The 26,465-nt window shown below is 28.7% G+C and overlaps 1 protein-coding gene across 1 annotated transcript; it reads right to left on the bottom strand.

Moving 5' to 3' along the window:
* Positions 1-1,167: 1,167 nt before the first annotated feature.
* Sf3a1 (splicing factor 3a subunit 1) lies at positions 1,168-22,761 on the bottom strand. The gene is made up of 21 exons (XM_067271356.1): positions 22,550-22,761; positions 19,714-19,752; positions 19,501-19,629; positions 19,342-19,379; positions 19,141-19,265; positions 17,382-17,541; positions 15,560-15,622; positions 15,404-15,494; positions 15,098-15,169; positions 14,949-15,025; positions 14,382-14,471; positions 12,418-12,577; positions 5,279-5,380; positions 4,274-4,354; positions 3,898-3,989; positions 3,590-3,732; positions 2,090-2,439; positions 1,777-2,000; positions 1,588-1,689; positions 1,446-1,517; positions 1,168-1,371 (listed from the first exon to the last, which is right to left on the bottom strand). The coding sequence occupies exons 1-21, from the start codon at positions 22,659-22,661 to the stop codon at positions 1,270-1,272; spliced, it is 2,424 nt and encodes an 807-aa protein (XP_067127457.1). The 5' UTR covers positions 22,662-22,761; the 3' UTR covers positions 1,168-1,269.
* Between the last annotated feature and the right edge of the window lie 3,704 nt (positions 22,762-26,465).

The following is a 26,465-nucleotide window of genomic DNA, read 5'->3' as shown; positions in this document are numbered from 1 at the left end:
CAATCCCCTAATGCACAAACTTTTAAACAGAAAGCATAGGAGTTAAGTTTTAAGGTGGATGGACAAAATTGTGGCCTCCCCAAACTTTTTTTTTCATTTGATGTTTGAAGATTCTCAGTCCAAAAATGTAAAATTATCTTCGAGGGTCTCTTTTTTTACTGATCACTTATATACGAGCTTGGAAAGTAAAAACATTTTTGGCAAATGCCAACCAATGCCGTATGGCATTGGTTGGCTTGTAGTTTTATAATGTATTGGGTTATAGTGATGTTTGTTTATATAAATATTGTTTTTTATTCTGAGCTAGCTTATTACAAAATAAAATCTTGAAATTAATTTTTTTTTCTACATTGGAAAATCAGATTTAATAACATTTTAACTAAAAGCTACTTTTGAAATATCTAAATTAAAACAAGAAACTTTTAGAAAATCCTTAGTTGTGTCAATTCAACCATTCTTAACAATAACAATTCAACTATTCTTAATAATAATTTCAAACCAATAATCAACACTTATATATCAGATATCATTTGAAATAACTTTTGATGATGTATTCAGTTTTAATTTGAATAATTAATTTCATTACCGAAATGAGTTTTATACATTAGTGATAAAAAATATTTTGTTAGACATTATGACGCATTTACACTTATGAAAATAGATACCCAATAAATTTTCAAACATTCTTATTTGTTTCAAAATTAAACAAATTTATGTGACTGCAAGAATACAATTCCATAAAATTTTTTTAAGATTGCTAATTAATATCATGCATCCATTAAATAGCAATTTCAATTTTATGTAACAGAAATTGTACAGTTGGTCCATAAACATCATTTGTGGATTATGCAAATTCTGAGAGTTTATCCTGACAGACTGATAAAATGCATCAGGCTAACAGTTAGCCTTTACTGTATTGTAATATTCTATTCTACTATATAATTATACTATTCCAAACACATTACAGTTTGGAATTTATTTGGCTAAGCCAAAATATACATAAATATTAACTAAAAAATAAAAATATACTTATGCCTTCTCTCATTGGTTATGTCAATACATAATTGACATTCTGTTCCTTAGATCTGTCAAGCACATATATAAAAAATTTATTACATGTAATCCTGTTTCACTCTAATATTTATGAAATACAAACTTGAAAATCTGTTATGAGAAAATTCATATTGGTAAATAAAATTTTTATTACATTTTATCATCATAAAAGATGTGTCACTTTTTATTAAAATTTCTGATCATCTAAATCTGTTTTTATTTTTTCCTTCCACCTCTTTCTTTCACTTGCACCGTGACAGTGGTTGATGGCAAGAGATTATAGTATGCCAAAGTATTAGAATCTTTTATAAACATACCCTGTAAAGTAAGAAATCAATGATGAGATTTATTTAATATAACTACTTTCTAAAATATCCAAATGAATAAATTACCTCATATATCAACTTCTGTTTTCCTGGAGGCATGCCAGTTTCTTCATGTATTTTTGCTTTAATAACAGATACCTAGTAATATTTTAAAATTTTATTATTAAATAAATCCTCTATAAAAAGAGTAATTATGTATGTGACATACCATATCTGTAAGTGGCAAAGTTAGAGTTATGATTTGACCATTTAATTTCCAGTCTGCTTTTTCTGCTAATGTTGGCAATTGCACACAGAATGTCACTGGACTCTGCAAGAATTATTATAAATTTAATAAATTATATATATTGATAATAAATATATATTAGATTTGAATTGACTAAAAACAAAAAAAAACCTTGTTTTCTTTCAAGAAGTCTTCTTCAGGAATGAGATTCTCCTCAGTCTTCTGACGCTTAGTTGGGGGTTCTTCTTCTGCAGCCATTCCTGCTGCCATGGTGCTCAGCAATGACGGACCAGTGGGCTCATGCTGTGGAGGTGGTGGAGCAGGCATACCACCCATAGGTTGTCCAAATGGTGGAGCAGGACCCATTCCTGCACCAAGAGGTGGTTGTGGCATAGCTACTCCATCAAATATATTTTGTTTGTTCATAATAAGGCACAAACAGTAGTTATAATAAAGTTTAAAAAACATTTAAAACAATACATACCTATTATAGGTGGAGGTTGAATATGTGGTGGAGCAGCAGGAGCAAGAGGTGGCATCATTAAAGTTTGAGGAGGAGGCATTATGGGTTGAGGAGGTATTATTCCTGGAATTGGACCAGTTGGACGAGCTGCAACTGCTATGTGGTGTGGAGGAGCATGTGTTCTCTGAATGACAGTAGTACCAGGAAGAGTGGATGATGGAGGCATAGGGGGTGCTTTTACAACAGAGGCTGAAGTAGCTGGTAAAGGAGGTGCAGATGTTGTAGCATTTGATGCTATAGTAGCAGCAGAAATTATGTCACCTTGTTGAGATGGTTTAGAAGGTCCAATTCTTTCTTTCTCTTCATCTGGTCTATATTTAAAACACCATATTTAATTAAAAACTATTTTGCAAATAAAAATTGGAGAAAAGATATTGAAATCTTTATATCATATTCATTGGTTTTTGAAGTATATTTGCATCATATATTTTTTATGACTATTCCATGATGAGTTTATTCATTAAATTTTCTTTACAATGACTGTTTTAATTGTTAGCTAGTGCATTTAGGTTTCAAATCAATATAATTTTTCTTTTTATTAATATGTAATATTTAATAATGTTATAATTGATAAATAATCATTAATAAACTTATAATCCTTCTAAGTATGATTACATTATTGTCCAATATGTTGTTGTCAAATCATTTAGTTTTATAGACATTTATTACTAATTAGAAGATTTCTAATATATTTACAAATATGATTTATTAAATTTTATAAATATTTTACGTTTTGAATTTTTCTAATCATAAATTAAAAAATAATAACAATAAATTAAGTTTATTATTTTTTGTAAAATAAAATAAAATAAATATTTAAACCAGAATTTGAAATGAAAATACAGTTTGACATTTGAAGATTTTACACATTATTTATGTGAACTTTGACAACAGACTCCTATTAAACTTTTTATTATGGAAGTGGATAAACAAGATATACTGTAACTCAGAGAATGGGTTCTTGCCAAATGGAGATGAATATAGTAATAATTTTTCTTTTAGAACTGATTTAGATTCTATTTATCGTTGTAATAATAAATATAATGAGATTTCTTTGGCTTCAATGGTCATAATAAAAATCATTATTATAATTAATTAAAATGTTGTTACAAATAACATCAACTCAAAACCAGATTTAATTGATTAAAGTCAGATGATCTGTCAAATTATTGGGCTATTTTTTGGCCATGTTAATATTTACTAATTAATTAATGTAGCCTAAAAATAGATCAATAATTCAGCAAATTGTTCATTTTAGTTATTATGAATAATTCAATTTTTGTAGAATTAAAACAAACAACTTGAACATTGCAGTAATATATCAATGACACAACAAAAGTTTCACAATTACTTTCCATGTTCTTTCAAAACAATAAACCATCATATAAAATATATCATGAGAAAAAATATAAGTGAACAAATTTAGAATATTTATAATAGATAATTTTTTACATTACTTACAATAAACCTTTAATTTTATGAATCTGTTGAATTTGTTCCTCAATAGTAATATTTGCTCTGGCAGCACGTGTAGCAGCTTCCATACTTGCAGTGTGACCATCCCAAGTAACTTTTTCAGGTCGTCTCTTTTCTTCTTCACCAATCTGCATTTATTTGTTTATATTATAAATAAATATTTTATAAAAAGGTTTGAATTTGCTCCTGATTGATTAACATATTGTAATTATATAGTTCTAACTTCACTACTTTAAATCTTTTTATACTGTATTTAAAATATATTTTATGATAAAATAGCCATTTCTTGTTACCTTTTTACCAATAGCTGTTTCCTCATCTCCTGATCCGAAGATATCTGTACGTCTTTCAGCAAACTGTTTCAAGCTACTTTCAATTGCAGAACCTAAAAAAATTTTTTTTATACCATTAATTTAGATCAATTTAATTTCTATAATTGCCAGCCTACCAACATTAATAGAACTGAAAGATATTTTTAATAATTCTAAAACTTTTGAATTAAAATATTTATCTTTAAATAAAAAATTAAATACTGTATTTCTATAAATTTCAGATTCAATAAATGAACACTTTAAAATATATGACAATTGGACCATGCAATTGTTTATTTATTTACTGCATATCATTATCTGCATAGTAATTATGTAATAACTAGAAAGATTAAATTACCTTGTGCATACACTTCTTCTTGTTGTATTTTTTCATTCACAGCTCTGTCTCTCTGCTCTACCCATCTTGGATCCAATAATCCTGTATAAAATTAGGCTGATATTACTTGTATTTGTATTTTACTCATCTTAATTTTTATATAAATTATAAAAACAAATAAAAGTTTTGTTGCATTTGCTCAAATTGAGTATAAAGAACAAACTAACAAACTTTCTTTATGCATTAGATATATTAATATAGAAAATATAATAAAATTTATTATTATATAACATGAAGACATTTAAAACTGAAAGAGATTAATAAAAAAGTAAATTAATATAATGAATACTCATACTGTGTATAGGAATTTAAGTAACCTGTTACAATATAACCATAAACATGAAAAATGTTTAAAAAAAGTTAAAAAAAGACGACAAAAAACTGCTACAACTCTGAGATATCCAATGATTCTACTAATTTTACTTAAGTAGACCTATTTATATTTTATTATAGAAAAATAGGATATAAATCCATTTACATAATATTTAAATTTAATAAAGTTTTTTGTATTAATTTTATGAAAAATAATCTCTAGATTTTGTATACTTGGAACACACAGCATTATAATATATTATGAATTGTTTTTATTTATGCAAATTTAATATACTAGTATCTCAAAGTACTTAATCTAAGTATAAAACAAGTTTCTATTGTACTTTAATACAAAAGTAAATTAATAAATCTAATATTTTTTTGTTCTTAGAGGTTGTATATATTGAAAAAATGGTTTATTCAAACTAAATATTAACTTTAAATCAATTATTTTCCTATTTCAAAGTTCAATTGTACTGTACATAACTATGAAATAATTATGATTATTTTTAAAGAAAATTAGAGATGCCAATCTTTACAACTTTTTTGTAAAAAATTTTAAATTAGTAAATGAAAACAAATTTATTAATAAAATCCTGTTCAGTCATCTGTTTGGGTTTTCTCCCTAATTAATAACAATCAAAATTTTCTTACCAATTCTCATATGTTCTTGCATCTTATCTGCTGGTATTTTCTCTCCTGTAATTGGAGAGATGAGATACTGTTCTGTTGTTGTTGGCTGAACCTTGGCAGTCACTATATTAAAAAGAAATTAAATCATTACTAGTAGAGAAAATTAATAAAAATAATACATAAAAACTATTTTCATAAATATTACATATACACTATTATTCTATTATTCTTAAGTGTAACTAATTTTATTTCAAATCTTGTTATCAATAGATAATTTCCTTTTATTAAAAAAAAAATACATATACTGTGTATATATATATATATATTATATATATAAGTTACAGTAATCTGAACTTGTGCAATTTTTAAATTTGTGTCATCACAAATCAACAGAATTTTAGATTTTTAAAATTACACTTTAGACTGGAATTTTAATTTTTGAATTTAAAAATCTTGAAAGAATCTAACAGATAAGAAATTTGTTTTTAAGAAACATTCTCAAACTCATTTACAATGACATAATATCTTTTAATAATCTTTTAACTGTTTTATATGTTTATCGTTTGAAGGACCATTAAAATACTGCACCTGGAAGACATACGAAAAAAGAAACAAATGTATGGAAATTTATATGCTATTAAAATGCCATTTTAAAAAATTAAGAAAAACTATAAAAAAAAAAGACCTTAGTGATATGATATAATCATCTTCAAATAAAATATGATGCTATTTCAGATGATTAAAAATGAGAGAATCTAAAAACAATTAGAAGAAACTCAATGCTTATAGGTTTCCAGCTCTTAGAAATTTTTATGATGCTGAATTGAGCCAGTTAAATCAATGTCACAGTAAGACATCTAAATAACACATGATTATAATAAGTTAATTTTGGAGTTTTGACCTTGACGATGATCACAGTAACACATTAGTCTTGAAGAATCAGCTAGTTTCTGTAGTTGGACACAAATTTAATCTTGTAAACAGATTCAAGAATTTTTTCCACAATCATTTCCTTTTTTTCAAATTGCTATCTCAGGTTCAATTCTATGCATGATGTCATAAATAATATGGTTCAAATGGAAAATTTGAATTTTAGAATAAACATGATATTTCCTATTAAGGTAAATGCAAGTGATATTTCAAATAAAAATAAAATTACAGTAAAAACTGCTTAGATGACCACCCGCATTCGACAGGCACCTGTCAAAATGGGCAAAAATTTGTGGCATGGAATAGTTTATATGATTCTTTGTGTAAGTTACTTGTGTTAAATGACTACCTGTGTAACGTAACTGCAGGCATCAATTTTTGGTCAGAAACAACATGCAACAACTGTAATAAGTGACCACTTCCTCGAGTATATCTTGTCTAAACTATCATTCAAACCCATCTCAACGTTTTCCCCTCCTAATATAATGAATTAGTCTAAACTCTTGTTTGAACCCACCTCAGGCACTTCTCCCACTCTTGAAATTAGGTGCAAGTGTTAATGAATTAATCTAGCTACAAAGGAAATTCATTTCAGTTTGTTCAAAAATGTTCAAAAAATGAAAGAAGTGCAAAGTGCTGTCATTAGAAGATTATGTTAAAGTTGTTAGAGAAACTGAACATGGTTTATAACAATGGCAATTAGCAGCAAAGTTTAACATTGGAAAAATGCAAATTCTCAAAATTTTACAACGGAAGAAGTCAATACTGGAGGAATGGGAAACCAATGGAAACAAGGACAGCAAAAGAAAGCAGCCAAACAAGAGATAAACAAATTGGTAAGGGAGTGGTTTTAAAAGGCAATGCTAAACGTAGTCCTTTGAGTGGACCAATCATTCAGGAAAAAGGATGTGAATTTGCAGAAAAATTAGGCATTTTGTTGTTTTTCGCCAGCAATGGATGGCTGGAAAGTTTCCAGAAGCGTCATAACATTGTTTATTGCACCTTGTGTGGTGAAAGTAATGATGTCAATCAAGTTAATGTGGAAGATTGGAAACAGCATGTTCTTTCGATGATAGATGGATATGATTATTGTGATGTCTATAACACAGACGAAACAGGAATTTTTTATGCCATTCCAGAAAAAACTTTAATCAAAAAGGGAAAGAAGTGTTCAGGAGGCAAGATGGTGAAAGAATGCCTGACTGTAATGTTTTGCTGTAATGCATTAGGAGAGAAAGAACCAGCATTGGTCATTTCAAAGTTACTTCGACCTAGATGCTTTAAAGGTATTGACATCGCAACTTTGTGACTGGAAAGCCAACTCCAGAGCTTGATGACAGCAGACATTTTTCAAGAACGGCTAGAAAAATTAAATGAAAAAATAAAGAACCAAAACAGAAAAATTTTACTTTTTCTGCATAATCCACCTGCCATCCCCAAGATTTCACTTTTGAATGTTGAATTGAAATTTCTACTGTTCAACACTATGAGCTACCTTCAACCATTAGATCAGGAAGGACATAATCTGGGAGTTTAAGATGCTATACAGAAAAAAACTTGTAAAATTTTTGCTTGTTTGAATGGAAAGTGCTGGATGCAGTTAAATGGATTAAAAAATGCCTGGAAGGGAGTAAATTCTGAAACGATTAGCAAATGTTTTAGAAAATGTGGCTTTTTTTCATGATGCTGCAGATGCTCCCAATGCTGAAAATATTTTAGAAGTGGAACTTCAAGAACTTGCTGCACAAATTAACAACATTGTAGCTACTGAAGATGTTCAATGCTTTGAAGACTGGGAGGATCAATTTATGGTTACGGAAAAGACTCATCAGTAAATAGTTTCACGACTTTTGGAAAGCATAGATTTAATTGAAAATGAGCTTGAGAAAGCCAAGCCATCTTAAAGCAAAAGTTAAAACAGATTAGACAGACTAAGGTGACGGAATTTTTTAATAAGCACATGTAAATATTGTCTAACCTGTACATGTAAATTTAATTTATTAAATTCTTTGTTCTAAATTGCTTTAAAACTGTGTTGTATTTTACACAATTTTAAATACAGGTACAGTACATGACCCTAAATACAAGAGTACATACTGTATCTTTACTGTCAATTTATTGTACTCTAGACCTACAGTATTTTCCTTAGGGGTATAAAATATTGTACACGATACAATTAATGCTGATCTCATCGTTTGATAAAATTTATTTTATTTATTTATTTTTTGAAGCTCATAATACAGTACATGTGCAATAAATAGTTTCTGTACCAACCTAGCTTATTTCCATGATATTTTTAGAAAAATAATATCCAAGTAATTTTCGCACACAAATATTCAAAAAACAATAAATGCATTAACACAAAAATCAGTTTTACAGGCAACCTTCCTTTTTCGATTCTGCAATTGTCGTTGATGTAATGAAATCATATTATAAAAAGAATTTTATTGTTTCTTTTCATTATTAATTAAAAATTTTTCTTATTGTACTTAAGAAAATATTAATTATTTAAAAAAAATACAGTATTTTTAAAGTTAAAATAAGATTAAACTAATAAAAACCAAAACCAAAGTGGTGGAGAGATATGACGTGCTTCTATATCAATGACTTAATACACATAACTGAGGAGCGAACAAAGAGAACTAAGTTGAATTAATTAAGTCAGAAAAAAGAAAGTGTGCATTGTAATCAAGAAAATGCAAATACTGTATTAATCTTTAAAATACTGGTATTAAATCTGTCTTATAAAATCACGATGACACCTGTTAACTGAGTTATCCAATACGAATAAAATACCAATATAGTTCTATCGTTGAAAAAATTCACTTATTTTTGTTCACCTTGAGTTTTATTTACAAGAAACGGCTAAAACGTGTGCAAAATATGTGCAGAAATACAGAATTACATAACCACCTGTTTTGGACAACCACTTGTCTAAAAGACCACTTTTTGAAAGGAATTGTGTGTGGTTGCCATAGACAGGTTTTACTGTATATATTTATTTCAATAATTTATATTTTTAGTCTTTTCATCTTCATTATAGATTTACTTTATAACAAAAATTTTTAACATTAAAATGGTAATGGTTGAAAGTTATTTTTACATTTTAAACTTGTGAAAAGCTTAATAATAAATTATCCTAATAAAATACTGAACTTCATGACAACCACTTCATTCTAATAGAAAACTGAATCGAACTTCCACACTTTTTACTAAAGGATGTAATGAAGGCTGAGATATTATACCCACCATTGTTCATGAAGTCCACTATTAGGACAATTTTTATTGATCACTTTACAAGTTTAAAATTAAAAAATAAGTTTTTTATGTTTTACCAAAACAAAATATTTAATTTTATAGAACATTTTATAAACAATAAACATTTAAAATAAATTTTATTACACTGTACATATATCAGTATTCATGATGTTAAGTAATAATATCAAGTTAATATCTATACATATCACATCATTTGGGCAGTTATGTCAATCTGAGAATGTGTTACAATGAATACTTATGTCAATAGTCAAGCATCAAAATCTGTCAAATATTGAAAAAGCAGCACAGGATCAGTTGAAGAGGCTTTTAAGCAGCATAGCAAAATTTTCTTGATAAAAATTTCCTAACACTAACTATAAAATGATTATAAAAAAAATAACTATATCTGGATCTTTATGGGAAAAATAGTGTGATTTTTCATGCACACTAAGTGATACTTTCCCTTATTTTACAAATTATCAAAAGAAAAAAAGTGGAATAAGTGATAAATGGGATGAAGAAAGATTAAAAAACTAATCCTTCAGTTAAGAAATTAGGAAATCTTTTTATCTTTGTTTAGACTCATTTGATCTTGAAAGCAATAATGGTAGATAGAAATTTAATACAAATATGATAATGAAAAAATTCTGAGAGAAATAATTTTTAGATAGCCTAAATGTTTTTCTATAGTTTGATAATTCTTCATTGGCAAGTGTTTAAAATTAATATCCAGTTAATAACCAGTTAATTAAATCAGTAAATAACCAGTGTAATAAGCTTTCTAAGACTAGAAAGCAAACTAATTATAATAAATGATTTCATGTAGTGAGACTTGTCCTCTCTAGACAGAAGATTGCTCTATGTTAGAATTCATCATCACAATAAATTAGCTGTCTATAATGCAAAAGATTTATATGTTTTACAGCAATGATGGACATCACTTTTGACAATGTAGCTAATTTGATTTGATAATGCTATTAAGAATTTTAAGCTTAGTTACATTTAATTATTAAACTCTTTTTGATGAATGTGTTTATGAAAAATATCTGGAAAGTTTAAATTGATTTGTTTTATTATCAAAGTCATCAAGGTATTTCTTGAATGATTTTTATATTTGGAGACTATCTGAGATATTAGAGAGGTTGCGGCCAAAGTTCAAATGTTACACTGGTACAGTAAGCAGAAGTACACATTCAACATTTGAACTCCAAGTAAAACACATTGCACTACATGTTCACATTGCACACTGACTCATGGAATATTGTTGAAAAATGGTGGAACATGTTTAACAACGACAAATGAAGGTAAATAAACAAATTAAACTATTTTAAAGTATTTATAAGATGTTTAACAACACTAAGTAATTATTTTTAATTAGCGTCATGTCTCCTACCATACAATAGGATGATGGGACTGCCTCATACTTTTGTTGGGGAAAGTAGCAGCTTATATAAATCTGAAAGCAGCTTGGGAAATTATTTTTAGAAAATTTACAAACATATTACGCTGTTGATGGTAGAAGATGCTGTGAAAGAACAAACCTATTCCTACAGAATTATGATAAGCTATTATGAACAGAAATATATGTGAATTCTATAGGCACTTCACATCACTTGCAAAAAAATTGAATAATTAAATAATTTCTGGATTAATATCGTCTGTTTCTTTACAATATTATTCATAAATGCTTAAATAAACATTATTTTAAAAAAATATGTCATAATTTTAACCCCAAACACAAAAAAATGAAGAAGTTTAAGCCAAACTTCTATTCACCATGTTAGATATAACAAATGCCATTATCAACCTTCTAGAATTGCCAGATGGCGACACCCAATGTCCGACATTAACATTTTGGGCTGAAAACGTCAGCCGCAACCTCTCTATTTATTGATTTAAATTTTTAAGTTCATATAAAAATAATTATATATGTTTGCTTATTGAAATGTTACACTTATTCAAAATTTCATTGCTAACCTTAATATCTATTCTACTTATTTATTTTCTATTTCATTTGTGTCTTATTTATGTTAGCATGATTGAAAACTTTAAATTTCAATATTTTATTATTAATATAATTTATTTGTTTTACGTGGTACGATCCAAAGGTTCGGGGAGTGCAGTAATCTATGACAACGAAAGCATGTATTTGAAGTTACAGTGTATGAAATGGATTCTACCAAACCACCTCTATGTGTTCAGGTTAATTTCGCCCATGTCGTGATTAAACCGCAAGCGCTGCTGTTTTCTTCCGGAGATAGTTACCGTTGTTTTGCGACATAATAAAAGTGGAGTTTCAAGAACAACCTCCAACATTTCGACTTCACCATGGTAGAATCACCGTACACCTTTCTTAGCAATTTTAAAGTCTCCGTAGGTGTTTTACCAAACCGCTGACAAAATTTAATATTGGAGGTTGTTCTTGAAACTCCACTTTTATTACGTCGCAGAACAAAGGTAACCATCTCTGGAAAAAAAACAGCAGCGCTCGCAGTTTAATCACATGACATGGGCAAAATTAACCTGAAAACGTAGAGGTGGTTTCATAGAATCCATTTCATACCCTGTAACTTCAAATACATGCTTTTGTTGTCACAGAATACTGCAGTCCCCGAACTTTTGGATCGTACCACGTATATTTGACTAACTATAGTGATTACATTTTCAATTTTTAATGTTTCATTGTATTAATTTATTAATTTTTAAAAAATGTTCAGCTGAAAATAAAGTAGAAACAATCTCATAAGAACAGTTTCAATTACAAAATTGCATTAAATGTAAGGCTAAAATTAAAAGATATAATTTGAAAGATTTGCTCTAGAAGTTAAATTTATGATATTCAAAACTATTTTTAAAAAATGCATTTTTGAATAAAACTGTTGACTCGTCAGTATTTGAAAAGCTTTTGAATATTTTTTAAACTGGTGATTTATAAAACATTAATCAGAAAAGTAAATTTAAAAATTTCAAACCTTTAGGATTATAATCCTTTCTGATAATGACTTGATCAGGTTGTGGAGGAAGTGGCGGTGGCTGTGGAGGAGCTTCTTTTGGTGGTTGTGGTGGTGGACTGTGAGATTTTGGTGGTTTTTCTGAATCATCATCAGAAGAATCTTGTTCCATGTCTTGTATCTAATTTGTGAAAAATTTTCATTAAAATCTTATTAGTTAAATTAATTTCAAAATAAATAAATAATAATAAAGTCAAATATTTTAAATACAGTTATAATTTTCAGAATTTACAATTTTATATATGCCAGATGTCATTTTAAAATGTTCAATGTAAGAAATTTTTCTTAAAAAAATTATATTTTTATTTTATTGCTCTCAACTCATTTCTCTTTATTAAAGCAAAACATTTTTAATATACCTTACAGAAACAATATCTTTTGCATTTATTCACAATTTCACATCTATCATGAAATTTAGTAAGTATTTTGCAAATAGAATGATGATAAACATTTGATTTTTAAAATGAATTATTATAAAAATTGAATATTTACAAGAATTAGACTTTCGTTTAGTTATTTCTAACTTTAAAAACTGTAAAAAATACTCTCTAGATAATTTTTTTTTGTTCTGTCCTGTGGGCACTAAGAGGGTCTTTTAATCACACCCACAATGGATATGATGAGAGCATTTGACCAAACCTACAAAAGGGCAGCTGGATGAGGAGCAGGACTGACATACCACCCCAAAAAAATTCCCGGGTTTTTCAACTGCCTGGATTCAAATCAGAGTTCCCAGAGTATTAAGTTGATGCTTGAATAACCTTGGCCATCCAGCTAGCTCTAAAGATAATCTTGTATAGTTTGAACATTTGGGTTGGGTTGAACAATTTTATTTAAAGAACTTTCTATATAAAGATATGTTTAAAGTAATTTTAATGAATTCTGAGTTTGTTGAAATGCTCAGATGATAATTTTCTACGTAAATTTATTACAATGAACTTACACTTCTCATTTTATTTATTTATTTTTAACTGTATTTATTCTGATTTCTACTTGAAGAATAACAACAATTTATCAGTTGCAAATACCAACTTAATCTGAATTAATTATAAAATCCAGATGATGTCTAATGCATGCTGATTTATTATAAGTAACATATTGGTTGGCTTAAATTATAAATTTATCAATTTTTATCTTTTAATAATGTAATTGGCATTTTGAAATATATAATTTAATGTTTTACTAAAATTGCATCTATGATATCAAAAACTTATAAAATATTCTAATTTAAACTGAAGAAAATAGAGTAAAATTTTATATTTACATAGAAATAAAAAACAATATCAGTAATTTTTATTTCTGTGATCACAGAACTTAAAAAATTAGTCACCTGCTCATTTCTGATGAGTGAGAATCTTTACTTTGAGTAAAAAAATTAAAAACAATTTCAGTTTAACCATCATTTTCATTTGTAAAATGTGAATTCTACAGCATGCTTCATATCATAAATAATATATTGTACTTTTCACATCTTATACAATATACTTATTGGAGCACGTTGGACATTACCAATAGTTTGCCAATTATATTAATTTTGTTATATGACAATAAGAGAATAGAATATCCATGCATTTATAGCTAGCATATTTAGTAGTAGCTAGTCAATCATGACAACAGAGTTAAGAAATACTTCTTAATATTGTCGGGGAAAAGTCTAGTAGCAGTGGTGATCATACTCAATATCAGAACCATAAGCTATTGTATAGTTTTGATACTGAACCAAATAATCATGATTTAGAAAAAACAATTTATAATTGTTTTTTCTAAATCTCATGATTATTTATAAAATACAATGTTTTATCCAAATAGCAAAATGTATATTCTTAAATTTTTTGATTTAAATTAGAGTAAAACCTTAGTTTCTAAGTTACAGTAGTTTCTAAATTACAGTAAATCCTTTTGATTAAAATTAACTCATTCAATACCTGTATATTATCTGGTACAGATTTTTCATTGTTGTTTACCTCTGTGTCATTACCATCATCATCAGATTCTACTTCCATTTCAACTTCTTCCTGATAAAATTAAAGCAAAGAAATAAACTTTAGATTAAAAACAAAAAAAAATTATCATCTATTACATGTTTTATCCGAAAAAATTTTTAATAAATGCAAAAAAATTTGAATACTTCTTTAATTATAATGCAAACATAAAAACTACAACCGCACAATTATAATACAAATAAAAGCAAAGTATTTTAAAATTAATTTATGAAAGAATAGAATTTTTATGAAAGAATATACATATAGTTTACTTTAAAATTTATGCAAAAATGCTAATTTTTGCATAAATTTTAAAGTAAACTATATGTATATTCTTTCATAAAAATTTCCATGTACTGTACATGAAAGTTAAGGTAATAAGATGCCTAAATTTTTAAAATATGAAAATTTTAGAAAGTTACATTTAACACCTGCATTAGAGAGTTAGTAAACAGTATTTATTTTTAGCAGAAAATATTTGTACAATTTAAAAATAAATTGATTAATTACCCCTTCTTCCTCAAATCTTTGTTGTGCGAGTACTCTTGTACCAACTTCTTCTGGAGTTGTAGGTGGTGGAAAAAGTCCTGCAATAAACAATTTAATATTTTAGAATTTTTTAAAATATTATTCTATAAAAGTATTATATTTCTATTTACCTTGTTCATTTGGTTGATAATCAACAGTTTCCACAACAACAAAATCATGCCAATCAATTTGAGCATACTGAACTGAAAAATGAGTTTAAAATTTATAAAAATTTATAATTTATTTCTTTAATATTTCAATTAATATATTTAAATTGGTATTGACATTTATTTATTTTTTTTTGAAACAATATTTTAATTCATATCAGCTTTGCAATAACAATTATAAATATACGCCAATATACAACCTTCATCTTTCCAATAAATAGGCCCTTTTTCCCTATATAGTTGACAACTGCAATGTAAAATTATTATTACCTCTTTCCCTTTCAGCCTCCTCCTCTTCCCTTCTTTTAATAGCTTCTTGATGTTTAGTCCATTCTACTCTGTATTTTACTTGATCTAATACCTGGTAGAAATAAATATTGAAATAACAAATTGATATTCTAAAATAATTTTGTAAAATTTTCTTACCAATTTTGGTGTGTCAGCTTCCTGTTTCAGTTTGTTTATTAAATCCTTAGGTGGTATCAGAATCTGAAATTAAATTTCCAATTTTCAACTTTAACATCTGTTTTTAAATCTAATTATTATAATTAATAAAATATTTTCATTATTTTTCATAATTAATATTCTCTAATTATTAAAATAATCTATTTAATTAATGAGATAGCCAAGTTATTAATTATTTTATTTAATAAACACAAATTTGATCTTCCAACATGACATATGTTTTTACATACTTTTAAAAATATATAAAATAAATTGAATATAGATTAATAAAACAATAATCAACATTAAGATGATTAATATTCATTATTTATCTATCTATCTTCCATAAATATTGTTTTCCTTTAATAAAGATCACCTTTGTTTATTTAATACTCAAAAATATTATTTTACAGTTCATTCTAGCAAAGCTACTCCTTCTCACATATTAAAATTCTAACTTTTATTTCATTCCAACATCATATTTTAAATTATTATTCCCATGCAACTTTTTATAATCAATCATTTGGCATGGCAAAATAATCATAAATTCTTGAATCCATCACATCAGAGTAGACAAAGTCGAGTTAAAATTTTTCATAAATACAAAAAACAAATAATCATAGATCTGATCTGAAACTGAACTGATATTGAATAGACTATCCTCAATTTAACACAAAATGACAAACACAAACAAACATTAATCAGCCCAATTAGAAAAGTTTTAATTTTTGTAATTTCTATTACTTAAAGTAAAATATTTATCAATGATATTTATATGGTAATTATAAGTTTATAAAAATAATCAAATATGTTTAAGAATATTAAAACTTAAAAGAAATTACGTTGGATGACTAAGTTAATAAAACAACAAAAAACTGACTGCTTTCTTTTTGATTTAATCAATAAATATTGTAGACCAACAAACTACAGTTTTAAATGAAAAATAATTATTTGTTTCCGGAGGTTAAACTAACAGTAGCCCATAAAATTCTGGAACAGTTTACACAAAGAAGTGAGAGTTAAGCAATTATAAAGTTTTTAAAAGAAGCTTAAAAAAGTTTTTTTTAATTGTTTCTTTTTTCTTTTGTTTTCTTTGCACTGTTTTCTTATTAAACACTTTAAAAAAGACAAACAGGCCAAAGTGTATTTAAATTTAAAAAAATCAAAGCATCTTAAAAAATGACAATCATTTATCATAACAAGTATCAGAATATAATCATTTGTGTCTTAAATCTAACAAAATAATATGACATATTCATTCCCACATGTTAGAAATTAAATTTTGACATTTCATAATGTAAAATATTTTATTTTTTTTTGAGATTTTCTGATAATGTATCTAACATCCCCCTTTCAACTGGACCATTTTATTGTTCTATAAAAAGTAGGCTTCTATTCAAACATTTTTGTCAAGATATGAAAGACATGATTAAGTGGAGTCAATTTAGCTTCATTATATCGGAAAAGAAATTTGTTTAAATTATTATTTTTAGCCCCTGAAGATGAGCCTAGTTGGCTTGAAAGTACTTTGGCAGTAAAAAGATATTGATTTTAAGGTTAGTCTCCAAAAAGTTAATTAGTTTAACTTTTATTATTTCTATTGCTGTTTATCTTTTAATACACACTAAATTATCTCATTTTTAAAATCCTCCAAATATATTTAATATCTAAAGAAAATTAATTTATTAAATACTCTAGTAAATAGTAAAAAATAAGTTTTTATTTTTGCTCTTCATGGATGATATTGAATACAAGATTACACATGTAAATGCAATATTTACTATCTAATATTCAAAAAATTTACCTTTGTATATTGTTCAAGCAAGCTTTTGAAGTAATTGAAAAGACTATGCTGGGGTCTTAGAAAATCAAATTGATAATTTCTCTGTTCGCGATTCATAAGATTCATCAAAAACTGACGTCCATTACGAGCAACAAACTGTGCTGTAAATTTCACAACATCCCTAAATAAAAAAATATTAAATCAAAATTTTATAATAAATTATAAAAATAATATAAAATTAACTAATCAAAGTGTAAGAAACTGCATATTTCTCAATAAGTATTTTCAATTCATTTCTTGCAATGCAGCAATAATTATAGTTTTTTAGAAATAAGTATAGTTTTTTTTACAATATAAGTAAAATCTATACAGGTTCTAAAATAGTATAAACATGTGTACAGATACCTTATTTTAGCTCGAATACATTTATGTATCCTATATATTTATAGTAAGACAAAAACAAATGCATCTAAAATAAATTTCATTTATTTATTTGTATATCAGAAATTCCAATCTTTTTATATAATAATCTAACAATTTTTTTTTTTCCTGTTATATTGTCATATTTTTTGATTGACTATTTTTAATAATCATTTCTTCAAAATAATTACAAGTTATTTGAAATTTTGTTTTTATAAATTAAATTAAAAGTTACAATATAAAAAGATTAAATTTTTAAAGATCTCTTAGGCAAGCAAATGAAAATATCAATTTTATGAAAAAAGTAGAGAAAAATCAAGATGTTGTTGATACTTCAAATTAAGGTCAACAGGAAAGCTGAGAAGATGTTTTGCCAAAAAGAAAACATTCTCGTTTAGTAGTATTTAGTAGCGTTTAGCAGTGAAGAAAAAATTAATATTAATGCACAATACTTTTCATTGTGATTATTGATTGCTTCAACAAACATATTTCTCTTAATTTTGAAAAAAATAGTGTACTTTTGCTAAATTTTGGAACCTAGCCCTATGTTTTGTACTAGTCCTCTGTTTTATGTAACACAAATCTGCATAACATGGCACTTTTTGGAACCTAACTACCATGTTAAACAAGGGATATCTGTATATCAATTATTTATTTAGATATTTGTAACTGTTTACAGTAATAAAATAAACTTTTATTTAATTATAATTTCCTGATCAACAGTTACAAAATAATTAAACAAATTGATTATATCATCTTATCTGTTTAGAAAATATCACGTGAATCTCTTGATAATATTTAATGTATATGATTATAATGCTTACTTTGAAAGAAGTCATTTTTTGTTTTGTATTGTAAAAATATGATTGTGTGTAGCAGCAAAACTTCAATCTTTAGTATTGTTCAATTTATTTATTTTTCTTTTTTGTTTACTTAAAGAAACTATCTCTGTCTGTTTTCTGCCTGCATGTGAAAATTTTTTTTTATTTCAGTGTGCTAAAATATTTTCACTTTGCATGGAATTACATTATCTTTTACCATATACATCTCTAAAAATAGTGAATAATACCACAGTAAATGTAGTATATAATAACATTTTAAATCTCTTTAGAATTCTGCAATATAGCGTTTAAAATATCTGCTAAAATTTTAGCATCTACAAACTTATTGAATGTTCTTTTTTCTTGAAGATATTATTAATTAACCTAACCTATGGTAACATTACCTTTTTACATTTTATACTAAGATTAGATAACACTAGAATTAAGTAATCCTTAATTAGAAAATAGAACTTTATATTATGTCAACTGTGATTAAAAGAATAAACTAATAAAAATTTATATTTATACAGATTACTTACAGATCAAGAGCTGATATTGATGGTGGATCATTAATAAACTCAAATTCTGGAGGTGGTTCTTTGGGAATAACAGGCAATTCTGTAATTTTAGCAATCTCAGGAGGTTTTGGAACAGATGCAGTAGGCTATTGTAAAAATAAATTTTAGACTTTAATCATGAAATAATATTAATAGATAAAAATTCATTAAAAATAATGTTACTTTGGCAGTAGGCTGAGGAGCAACAGCAGGTTCTGCAACTGAAAAAATTCAATATTTTATAATACAAAATGATTAATAAGTACTCTATTGCTTCTTGTTCTCTTTATTTCAGTCTTTGGAAGTAATTACTTCATTATCATTAATTCTTTGACCACTTACCTGCTCTGCCTTCTTTGAATTCTTTAACTTTATGCTGGTAATATGCATGGTAAGGATCACCACTGTTTAGAAAATTAAATTTTTTGTTGTTAATTTCATTTTGACGAATACGTGCTTCAAATTCCGGACCTAAGAAAACAGAATAAATTATAAATTATTATTTAAGACTACATAAAAAACAATTTTTTGAAATTTAATTTATATAATTCTTACCATTTCTTGCAACAAAACTTGCAGTTTTATCAACAATATCTGAGTGTAGATAAAGGATAATATTCAATAATTTTATATTAATCAAGTCTTTCAACATCCTTTACTCTATAGTTCTTAGAACAATTTTTTTACTGAACTGAAAATTATCATCATCAAGTTTATTTTAAGAAAGATTAATTCAGGTTAAAGCTATAAGTCAAATTATAAATTATTTTCATTGCAATACATAAAATAGAAACCATAACAGAGAAACCTTGAATTATTTCCAGTATTTAATAAAACTAACATTTTCAATCTGCATAGGTGACGATCTTCAAGTTGGCAAGTTCCATAGCTAGATGTGATATCAATAACATCTATGAATATGATATATTTCAAGTTTTTAAAATTTTAATAAACAATTAAATATAGTTTTTTAGATAAAAGATAAAAAAGTTTATTATTTTATTTGTAAAGTATGCTTCTTGTTCTTAATTTGTTTAAAAATATTCTTTGCCTACCTGGGCATTTTTTTTTTAATCAGGATTGATTATACTTGTACTACAGAAGGAAGAAAAAACTTCTAGGTTATTTCTGTTTTTCTTTTCATTATGCTCAAATGCATTTCAAATATTTTCCATTCCTCGTCAGCAAGTAAATAAAATTTTTGACACAAATTTACAGGCTAAAATACATATAACAATTTTTATAATACAAAAATGTTTATATAATAATCAAATAAACTTTTCCACTTATATATTATACAAGCAGATTAGTTTTTTCACAGTGTATGAAAAATTAAGAACATTTTTTGTTCTTAATTTAGCTTTAACAAAAATGACGTGAAAGGTGTGTTTGTTAAAAGGTCCAAATAAGCAAAGAATATTTCATCAATAAGTTTATGCTTTAAAATTTTTGCATTTACCACACTAATAAGATGTACAGTACATTCACACATACTGTTCTGACATTCTCAATATCCAAACATAATTATCATACATTAGAACAGTAGTTACTCAGCATGGTTAACTTAGAAAGTTCAGCAGTTAATCAATGAATTTTCATACAGGATCAATAATAACCTAGGCACAGAACAGATAAGGATTTTGAGAATATCCATAAAGAAATAACAAAGAGTATTAAAACCAGGTTATGCTACTGAAGAAACTTCACAGTGTTCAGACTATTGCTATTTGGACAAATCACACCACATGGATATACAGTATTCCATTTGAAAATAAAAGATTTGGTGTCAATGTAGAATATATTGGTGTCACATCCTGTTCACTACAAACAAAGCTAAAAGAGTAGCATGTACTGTACAATTTATTTGAGATATGTGTTATTTTCATTCCTTCAATATAGTCTTCACCCATCTATAAGATTGATTACCATAATTTTGGAAAATGTTCATTGCCATCAGCAAACTTAGTTCTATTGATGTCTGTCACTCCAGTCTCGTACAAGTATAATTTTTTCTCTTGATTTCGAGCATTACCCACAAAATGTGATGTGTGAATGCATCTCCTTCCCTTCCATAATGTTCAACATGCAATTTTGCAACTTCATAGTAGTGCCATTTTTGCTGTTCAGTCAAATGACAAGGAACCCAACAAGCTCAATTTTCCTCATCTTTGTAATTTGGTCTTTAAGAAATGTAGAACTGTTGTGTGCACCAGTCCAACTTTAGCAGCAAGTTCTCAAACTTCCCACTTTCTGTCTTCTTTCAGCAGCGATACCTCCATTTCCAACTATCATTCATCCACAGAAGGTCTTCCTGACCACTCATTTATTTCTCATCCTCTTCTGAACCATTGTATACATCTTGCAACAGTTTTTTGCAGTAGACCCTCGTCACCACAAAAACTTTCCGAAGGCCTCTGTAATATTCTTTCACCACTAAACTTCAAGCCATTTCAATCTTTAGCCAAGAACATCATTCAATATTTGAAAACATTATTTAGGCCAGTCATTTCAAACAACTACTGCAGCAACATCTCTCAGTGATTTGGACATCATCAGGTAAATTGCATTTTATCACTGCCATACACATCAGTATTTCATATTTTTATGAAATTATGGCATAATTCTCACTGTAAAATTCCAAACCAAGTATATAAATTTTATACGTGACATAAGTTACACACAGTATACAAAATCTAAAATATTGTAAAAACTTAATTTTAAAATTCGAAAATATACTAATATAAAATAATTTGTCTATTTAATTTACTTTTATATCAACTTTGTACATAAAATATATTTGAATTATGCAATTCAAACATGTTTTGTTCTAAAGAATTCATTTTATTTTGATCTTTGTACATTTTGTCACTCAAAACTGACTAAAACTACATATTTAATTAACCGACGTCGGTGCCAATTATTAAATCTACATTTTATAAACAAAATATTTTCAGAAATAAACAGACGCAAAATCAGTGCTAACATTAATAGACGGAACCTATAATTTATTACCGATACTAATCGTCACCTTTTACCAAAAAATCTCATCATATTATTATTTTACAGATTCGGGCGTACACTTTGTACACTTTACTAATACGAAATCTCAATTACCCATTTTCCAATTAATAAAAGTTTTTATTTAGTATAAGCATACACTTGTACAGAAAGTAAATTGTAAAATGTTCAAGTTTAATGCAAGTACTGGTATATTTGTACAAGATTAAACATATTATTGCTATCAATTTTCTAATTCTATACATTTTGTTTATTGACATTAGGAAATATCAGATGATTTATTAACACATTTTATATTATGTGTCATTTTTTAAGTATTATTTGGGAACTTTTTGTAAGTGCAATTGAAGTGAGGAAGAGATAAAAAGGATACTTCTCATTTCTGGAGGGGGATAAATAATTCCAATTGTCAATTTGGACGGTGTCTCCTTCACCGTTTCTTTTTCCTCCACCGCTTCACTTTGAACCTCTACCACTGGAGCCATCTTTATATTATATTATATCATTCGCTTCGATTATAATCTAATTTCTAATAAACAAGTCTTATTACGGCAAAATGCGTTGACCGCAAACGTAAACCTTTCGTCGAACTGCCAAATGGTTTACGTTTGACTGACGCCATAGCTCAAAATTAGCCCAAATTTTTTTCAGAAGTGAGTACATTCGTTGAAAAAAAGTTAGCGCCAAGAGGAAGATGACGTTAGAATTAAATCAAAATCTATTAATTCGAATGTAATGACTACAGTAATACATGATTGCAATATCGTAGTAAAGGAAAATTTCTAGTGGAAAATGATGCAATTTAAAAAGCCTTTAGTACCTTTCATGGGCATTTGATGATATTTTGATTTATTTTTAATTTTTTCCTCCCTGTGGGCACTAAGAGGGTCTCTTTTAGCAAGCCTGTTATGGGTTCGGCCAGATCCAAAATGGCGGTGAGAGACATATCCGGACGGACCACCCCCAAAAATTCATGGGGATTTTCGACCCGTCCAGATTCTATTTCGGGTCTCCCAAAATTGTAGGCTGCAACCTTGACCGCTCGGCCGTCCGGCCGGCCGATGACATTTTGATTAAGGAAGCTAGAAAGAGTTGATTTTCCTGAAATTTTACGCAAATAAAAACACAAGTAGCGAGTTTTAATTTGCTGATTACTGATAATTTGTTAACCTTTTTGCTTTTTCTGTTCTTGCTTTGTCGGAATTTGGGAGAATAATTAACCTCCCCCGCTTCCACGATTCGTAAGCCCTGGTAGAATTTCCTCTTGCCTAGATACACGGGGTGATACTATCTGATAAGGAGGCATACAAACATATGCTGTCCCGCGACAGATTAACTCATAGATGCTGTAGGTACTATACTTACACTGGTAGATGGCCGAAGCTAACCTCACATCTGATCCACAAATGTTTGATGTACGACAAATCTGGATACCGGAAAGACCAAAGAACTGTGGCAATATGACGGACTCGTTCCTGAGAGACCTTAGCTGTATGCGGCCGGGATTGCCTTGCTGGAAAATGGCCGTTTGTAGTCTTGTCTTGAAAGGAAACACATGAGGGCGCAGAACTTCTTCATACCTGAACTTCCTGATGCATATATATCTCTCGTACCGCTAATAGGGACGACGGTCTGTAATACGAGATGGCTCTCTGACTGGCACGCAAGCAGTGGACAGTGTTTCGCGCAACAGTAAATCGGGATTGAAGCTATCACCGGTGGTTTGCCACAAACTAACGTAGCGGTCGTTCGTTTCCAAACACAATTGGGATTGATTTGCCGCTAAATGTAATATGCTGCCAGTTAATACTCTCCATGCTTCTTTGTCAAAACACTACCGCAAATATTTGAGTGCTAAAGACAAGACAAGTAGTGATTCGCCGGGCAGACAAGTTTGCTTATACTAGTCACTTGTCTGACGGCCGGATGGCCGAGCGGTAAAGGTGGCAGCCTACCGCTCTGGGGGACCCGGGATCGAATCCGAACGGGTCGAATAATCCCCAGGAATTTTTCGGGGGGTGGTCCGTTCGGATATGTCGGGCCCCGTCCCTCACCACCCGGTCGCCCCATTGTGGGCCTGGCCGAACCCATAATGGGCCTACTAAAAGAGGCCCTCTTAGTGCACGAAGCCGGGCCCCTCCGACTTACGGGCCCTAGACATTTGCCTACTTTGCCTATTCGATAATCCGGCCCTGATGGTATGGGAAAAAACAAAAATTCTGAGGCGAGGCATTCACTTGTCTTTAGATTTTGAACAAAAACGATCATATTTCTTGGTGTCTGTCTGGAACGTCCAGAGCCCGTCTTCCATGTATGTGTTCTCATGTATTCACTGTCCTACGCTGTCACACAATTAGACCAGAATTGCTCAGATCGAAGGAAATTTGGTAAAACGGCCATCCTGCTTTCCTCAGCCTAATGATATGACTCTCAAACTCCGTCAGCTGTGCGTAATGTCTTTGATTGTATCGAGTAGGTATGCCTGGTATTCGAAGACCTCCAAACGACGGGTACACTAAAAATTAAGTACAGTACACAGTGAGTCTTCGCGAGCCTTTTTATAAGGTACTGGAATATCGATTTCGAGACATTACTTGGATAATTACCATGCCTCAATTAGAGAATATATTCCTTATAAGTAAATAAAGTTAATATTAAAGTAACTCATAGATCAATTTTTTTCAAAAATTTGTTTATTTTGAGAGACTTCTCATCAGCAAATACGTATGCAAGCTTTCTCGGTTAGTTTTGCATAGTAGACGGAGAAGTCGGAATCCGCTCGAGTTCGCTTAATGTAATGTTTAAGCCGCTGACAATATGGGTTTGCGCACGACACGGTGCCTCTGCTTACGCTTTATGTAAATTCAGATTACAAGAGCCTTTTTTCAGGCTGATCGTGGGTTCGGTTAGGACGACAATAAGGTGACCCAATGGTGAGGGTTGACATATCCGAGCCAGATCACTCCCGAAAAATTCCTGAGATTTTTCAACTTACCCGGATTCAATCCCGGGTTTCCGAGAGCAATAGGCTGCCTAATAGCTTGGCACGATTATAGATTTGACAAATATTCTGAAATTTTCATTTTTAATGAATCATCTTTATTCAACCTGTGAATTTAAATGCAAACGTAACCTAAAATTAATTGCAAGAAATACAATAATGTATTAAATGTCTTTATTATAACAATACATTCGGTCTTATTTTGTTCGTCTCTTGATAGGAACATGTTAATCCAATTTCAGTTAGCAAAGTATCGCTTTTTAGTATCACCACAACTCGTTTTGGATTACAGAATGTTCCATAGAAAATTCTTTTTTTCAACACCTTTTTTTCTTAACTTTTTCCGCCCTGTGGGCACTAAGAGGACGTCTTTTAGCTGGCCCATTATGCGTTCGGACGGCCCACAATGGGGCAATCGGGTGGTGGGGGACGGAGCTTGAACGTGAACGGACCATCCCCCGAAAAAATTCCTGGGGATTTCTCGACTCGTCCGGATTTGATCCCAGGTCCCCCAGAGCGGTAGGTTGTCACCTTGACCGCTCGGCCTTCTAGTGAATTATAATTTCGTTTATTACAATTCTTTTTTTTTAATTCTTTAATAATAGACTAATATTTGTTACACAAAACCAAATAAACAGTAATTCTCGAAAGAAATCTGAAATTTATTAATTGAATTCTTTCAAAGATTTTTTACAGGGATTTAAAAATTTTTGAACAGTCGAAATCAGTATAAAATCTGTTTAAATTTGGTTTTTAAAATGCATTTTTAACAGATTTTCAAACTATTATGTTTTAGAATTTTTTTAAAAACTCTCCGCCCTGTGGGTACTAAGAGGGCCTTTTTTAGTAAGACCATTATGGGTTTGGCCAAGCTCACACCGACACTGATATATGGTTTTCCGTTTGTATCCGTATAACCCAAGTCTTTTTCCCATAATAATTTGTGTATTGAATAGGGAGAGAAGAAGAAAATGATATGCGATTATTTTCATGCCATGATATTTTTACGACTTAATCACCAGGAATGCCTTAAACGATTACAATACGTTTTCCCAGATGTCTCTTTTTTTCTCACAAAAACAGTCTACGAGTGGTTCGTTGAATTTTATCATGGCAACTTTCCTGAAAAACGAGGAGCATATGGCACGATTATCTTGGAGAAAGATTTCCGGGCGACGATTATCATTGAAAACAGTATTGTTCATATGTAGTCACATGTAGTATCAGTGAGGAACGATCAGCAAATGATTTACAAAATTAACTATAATTAACTAAAGACATTAATGAA

Source organism: Centruroides vittatus, unplaced genomic scaffold, assembly GCF_030686945.1.
Source record: "Centruroides vittatus isolate TY-2023 unplaced genomic scaffold, ASM3068694v2 contig_397, whole genome shotgun sequence".
NCBI lineage: Eukaryota > Metazoa > Arthropoda > Arachnida > Scorpiones > Buthidae > Centruroides > Centruroides vittatus.
Note: the sequence above shows the minus strand (reverse complement) of the source record. Positions and strands in the feature narration are given on the sequence as shown.

What these genes read in the sequence shown, in the direction of transcription:
- Sf3a1 (XM_067271356.1), bottom strand. Translation starts at nt 22,661, where the DNA reads ATGGCTCCAGTGGTAGAGGTTCAAAGTGAAGCGGTGGAGGAAAAAGAA. An exon ending in CTCCTCAGCCTACTGCCAAA is followed by an intron (nt 19,266 to 19,341) that starts GTAACATTATTT and finishes TTTTTACAATAG; the next exon opens with CCTACTGCATCTGTTCCAAA. An exon ending in AGAAGAAGTGTATGCACAAG is followed by an intron (nt 3,990 to 4,273) that starts GTAATTTAATCT and finishes AAATTTTTTTAG; the next exon opens with GTTCTGCAATTGAAAGTAGC.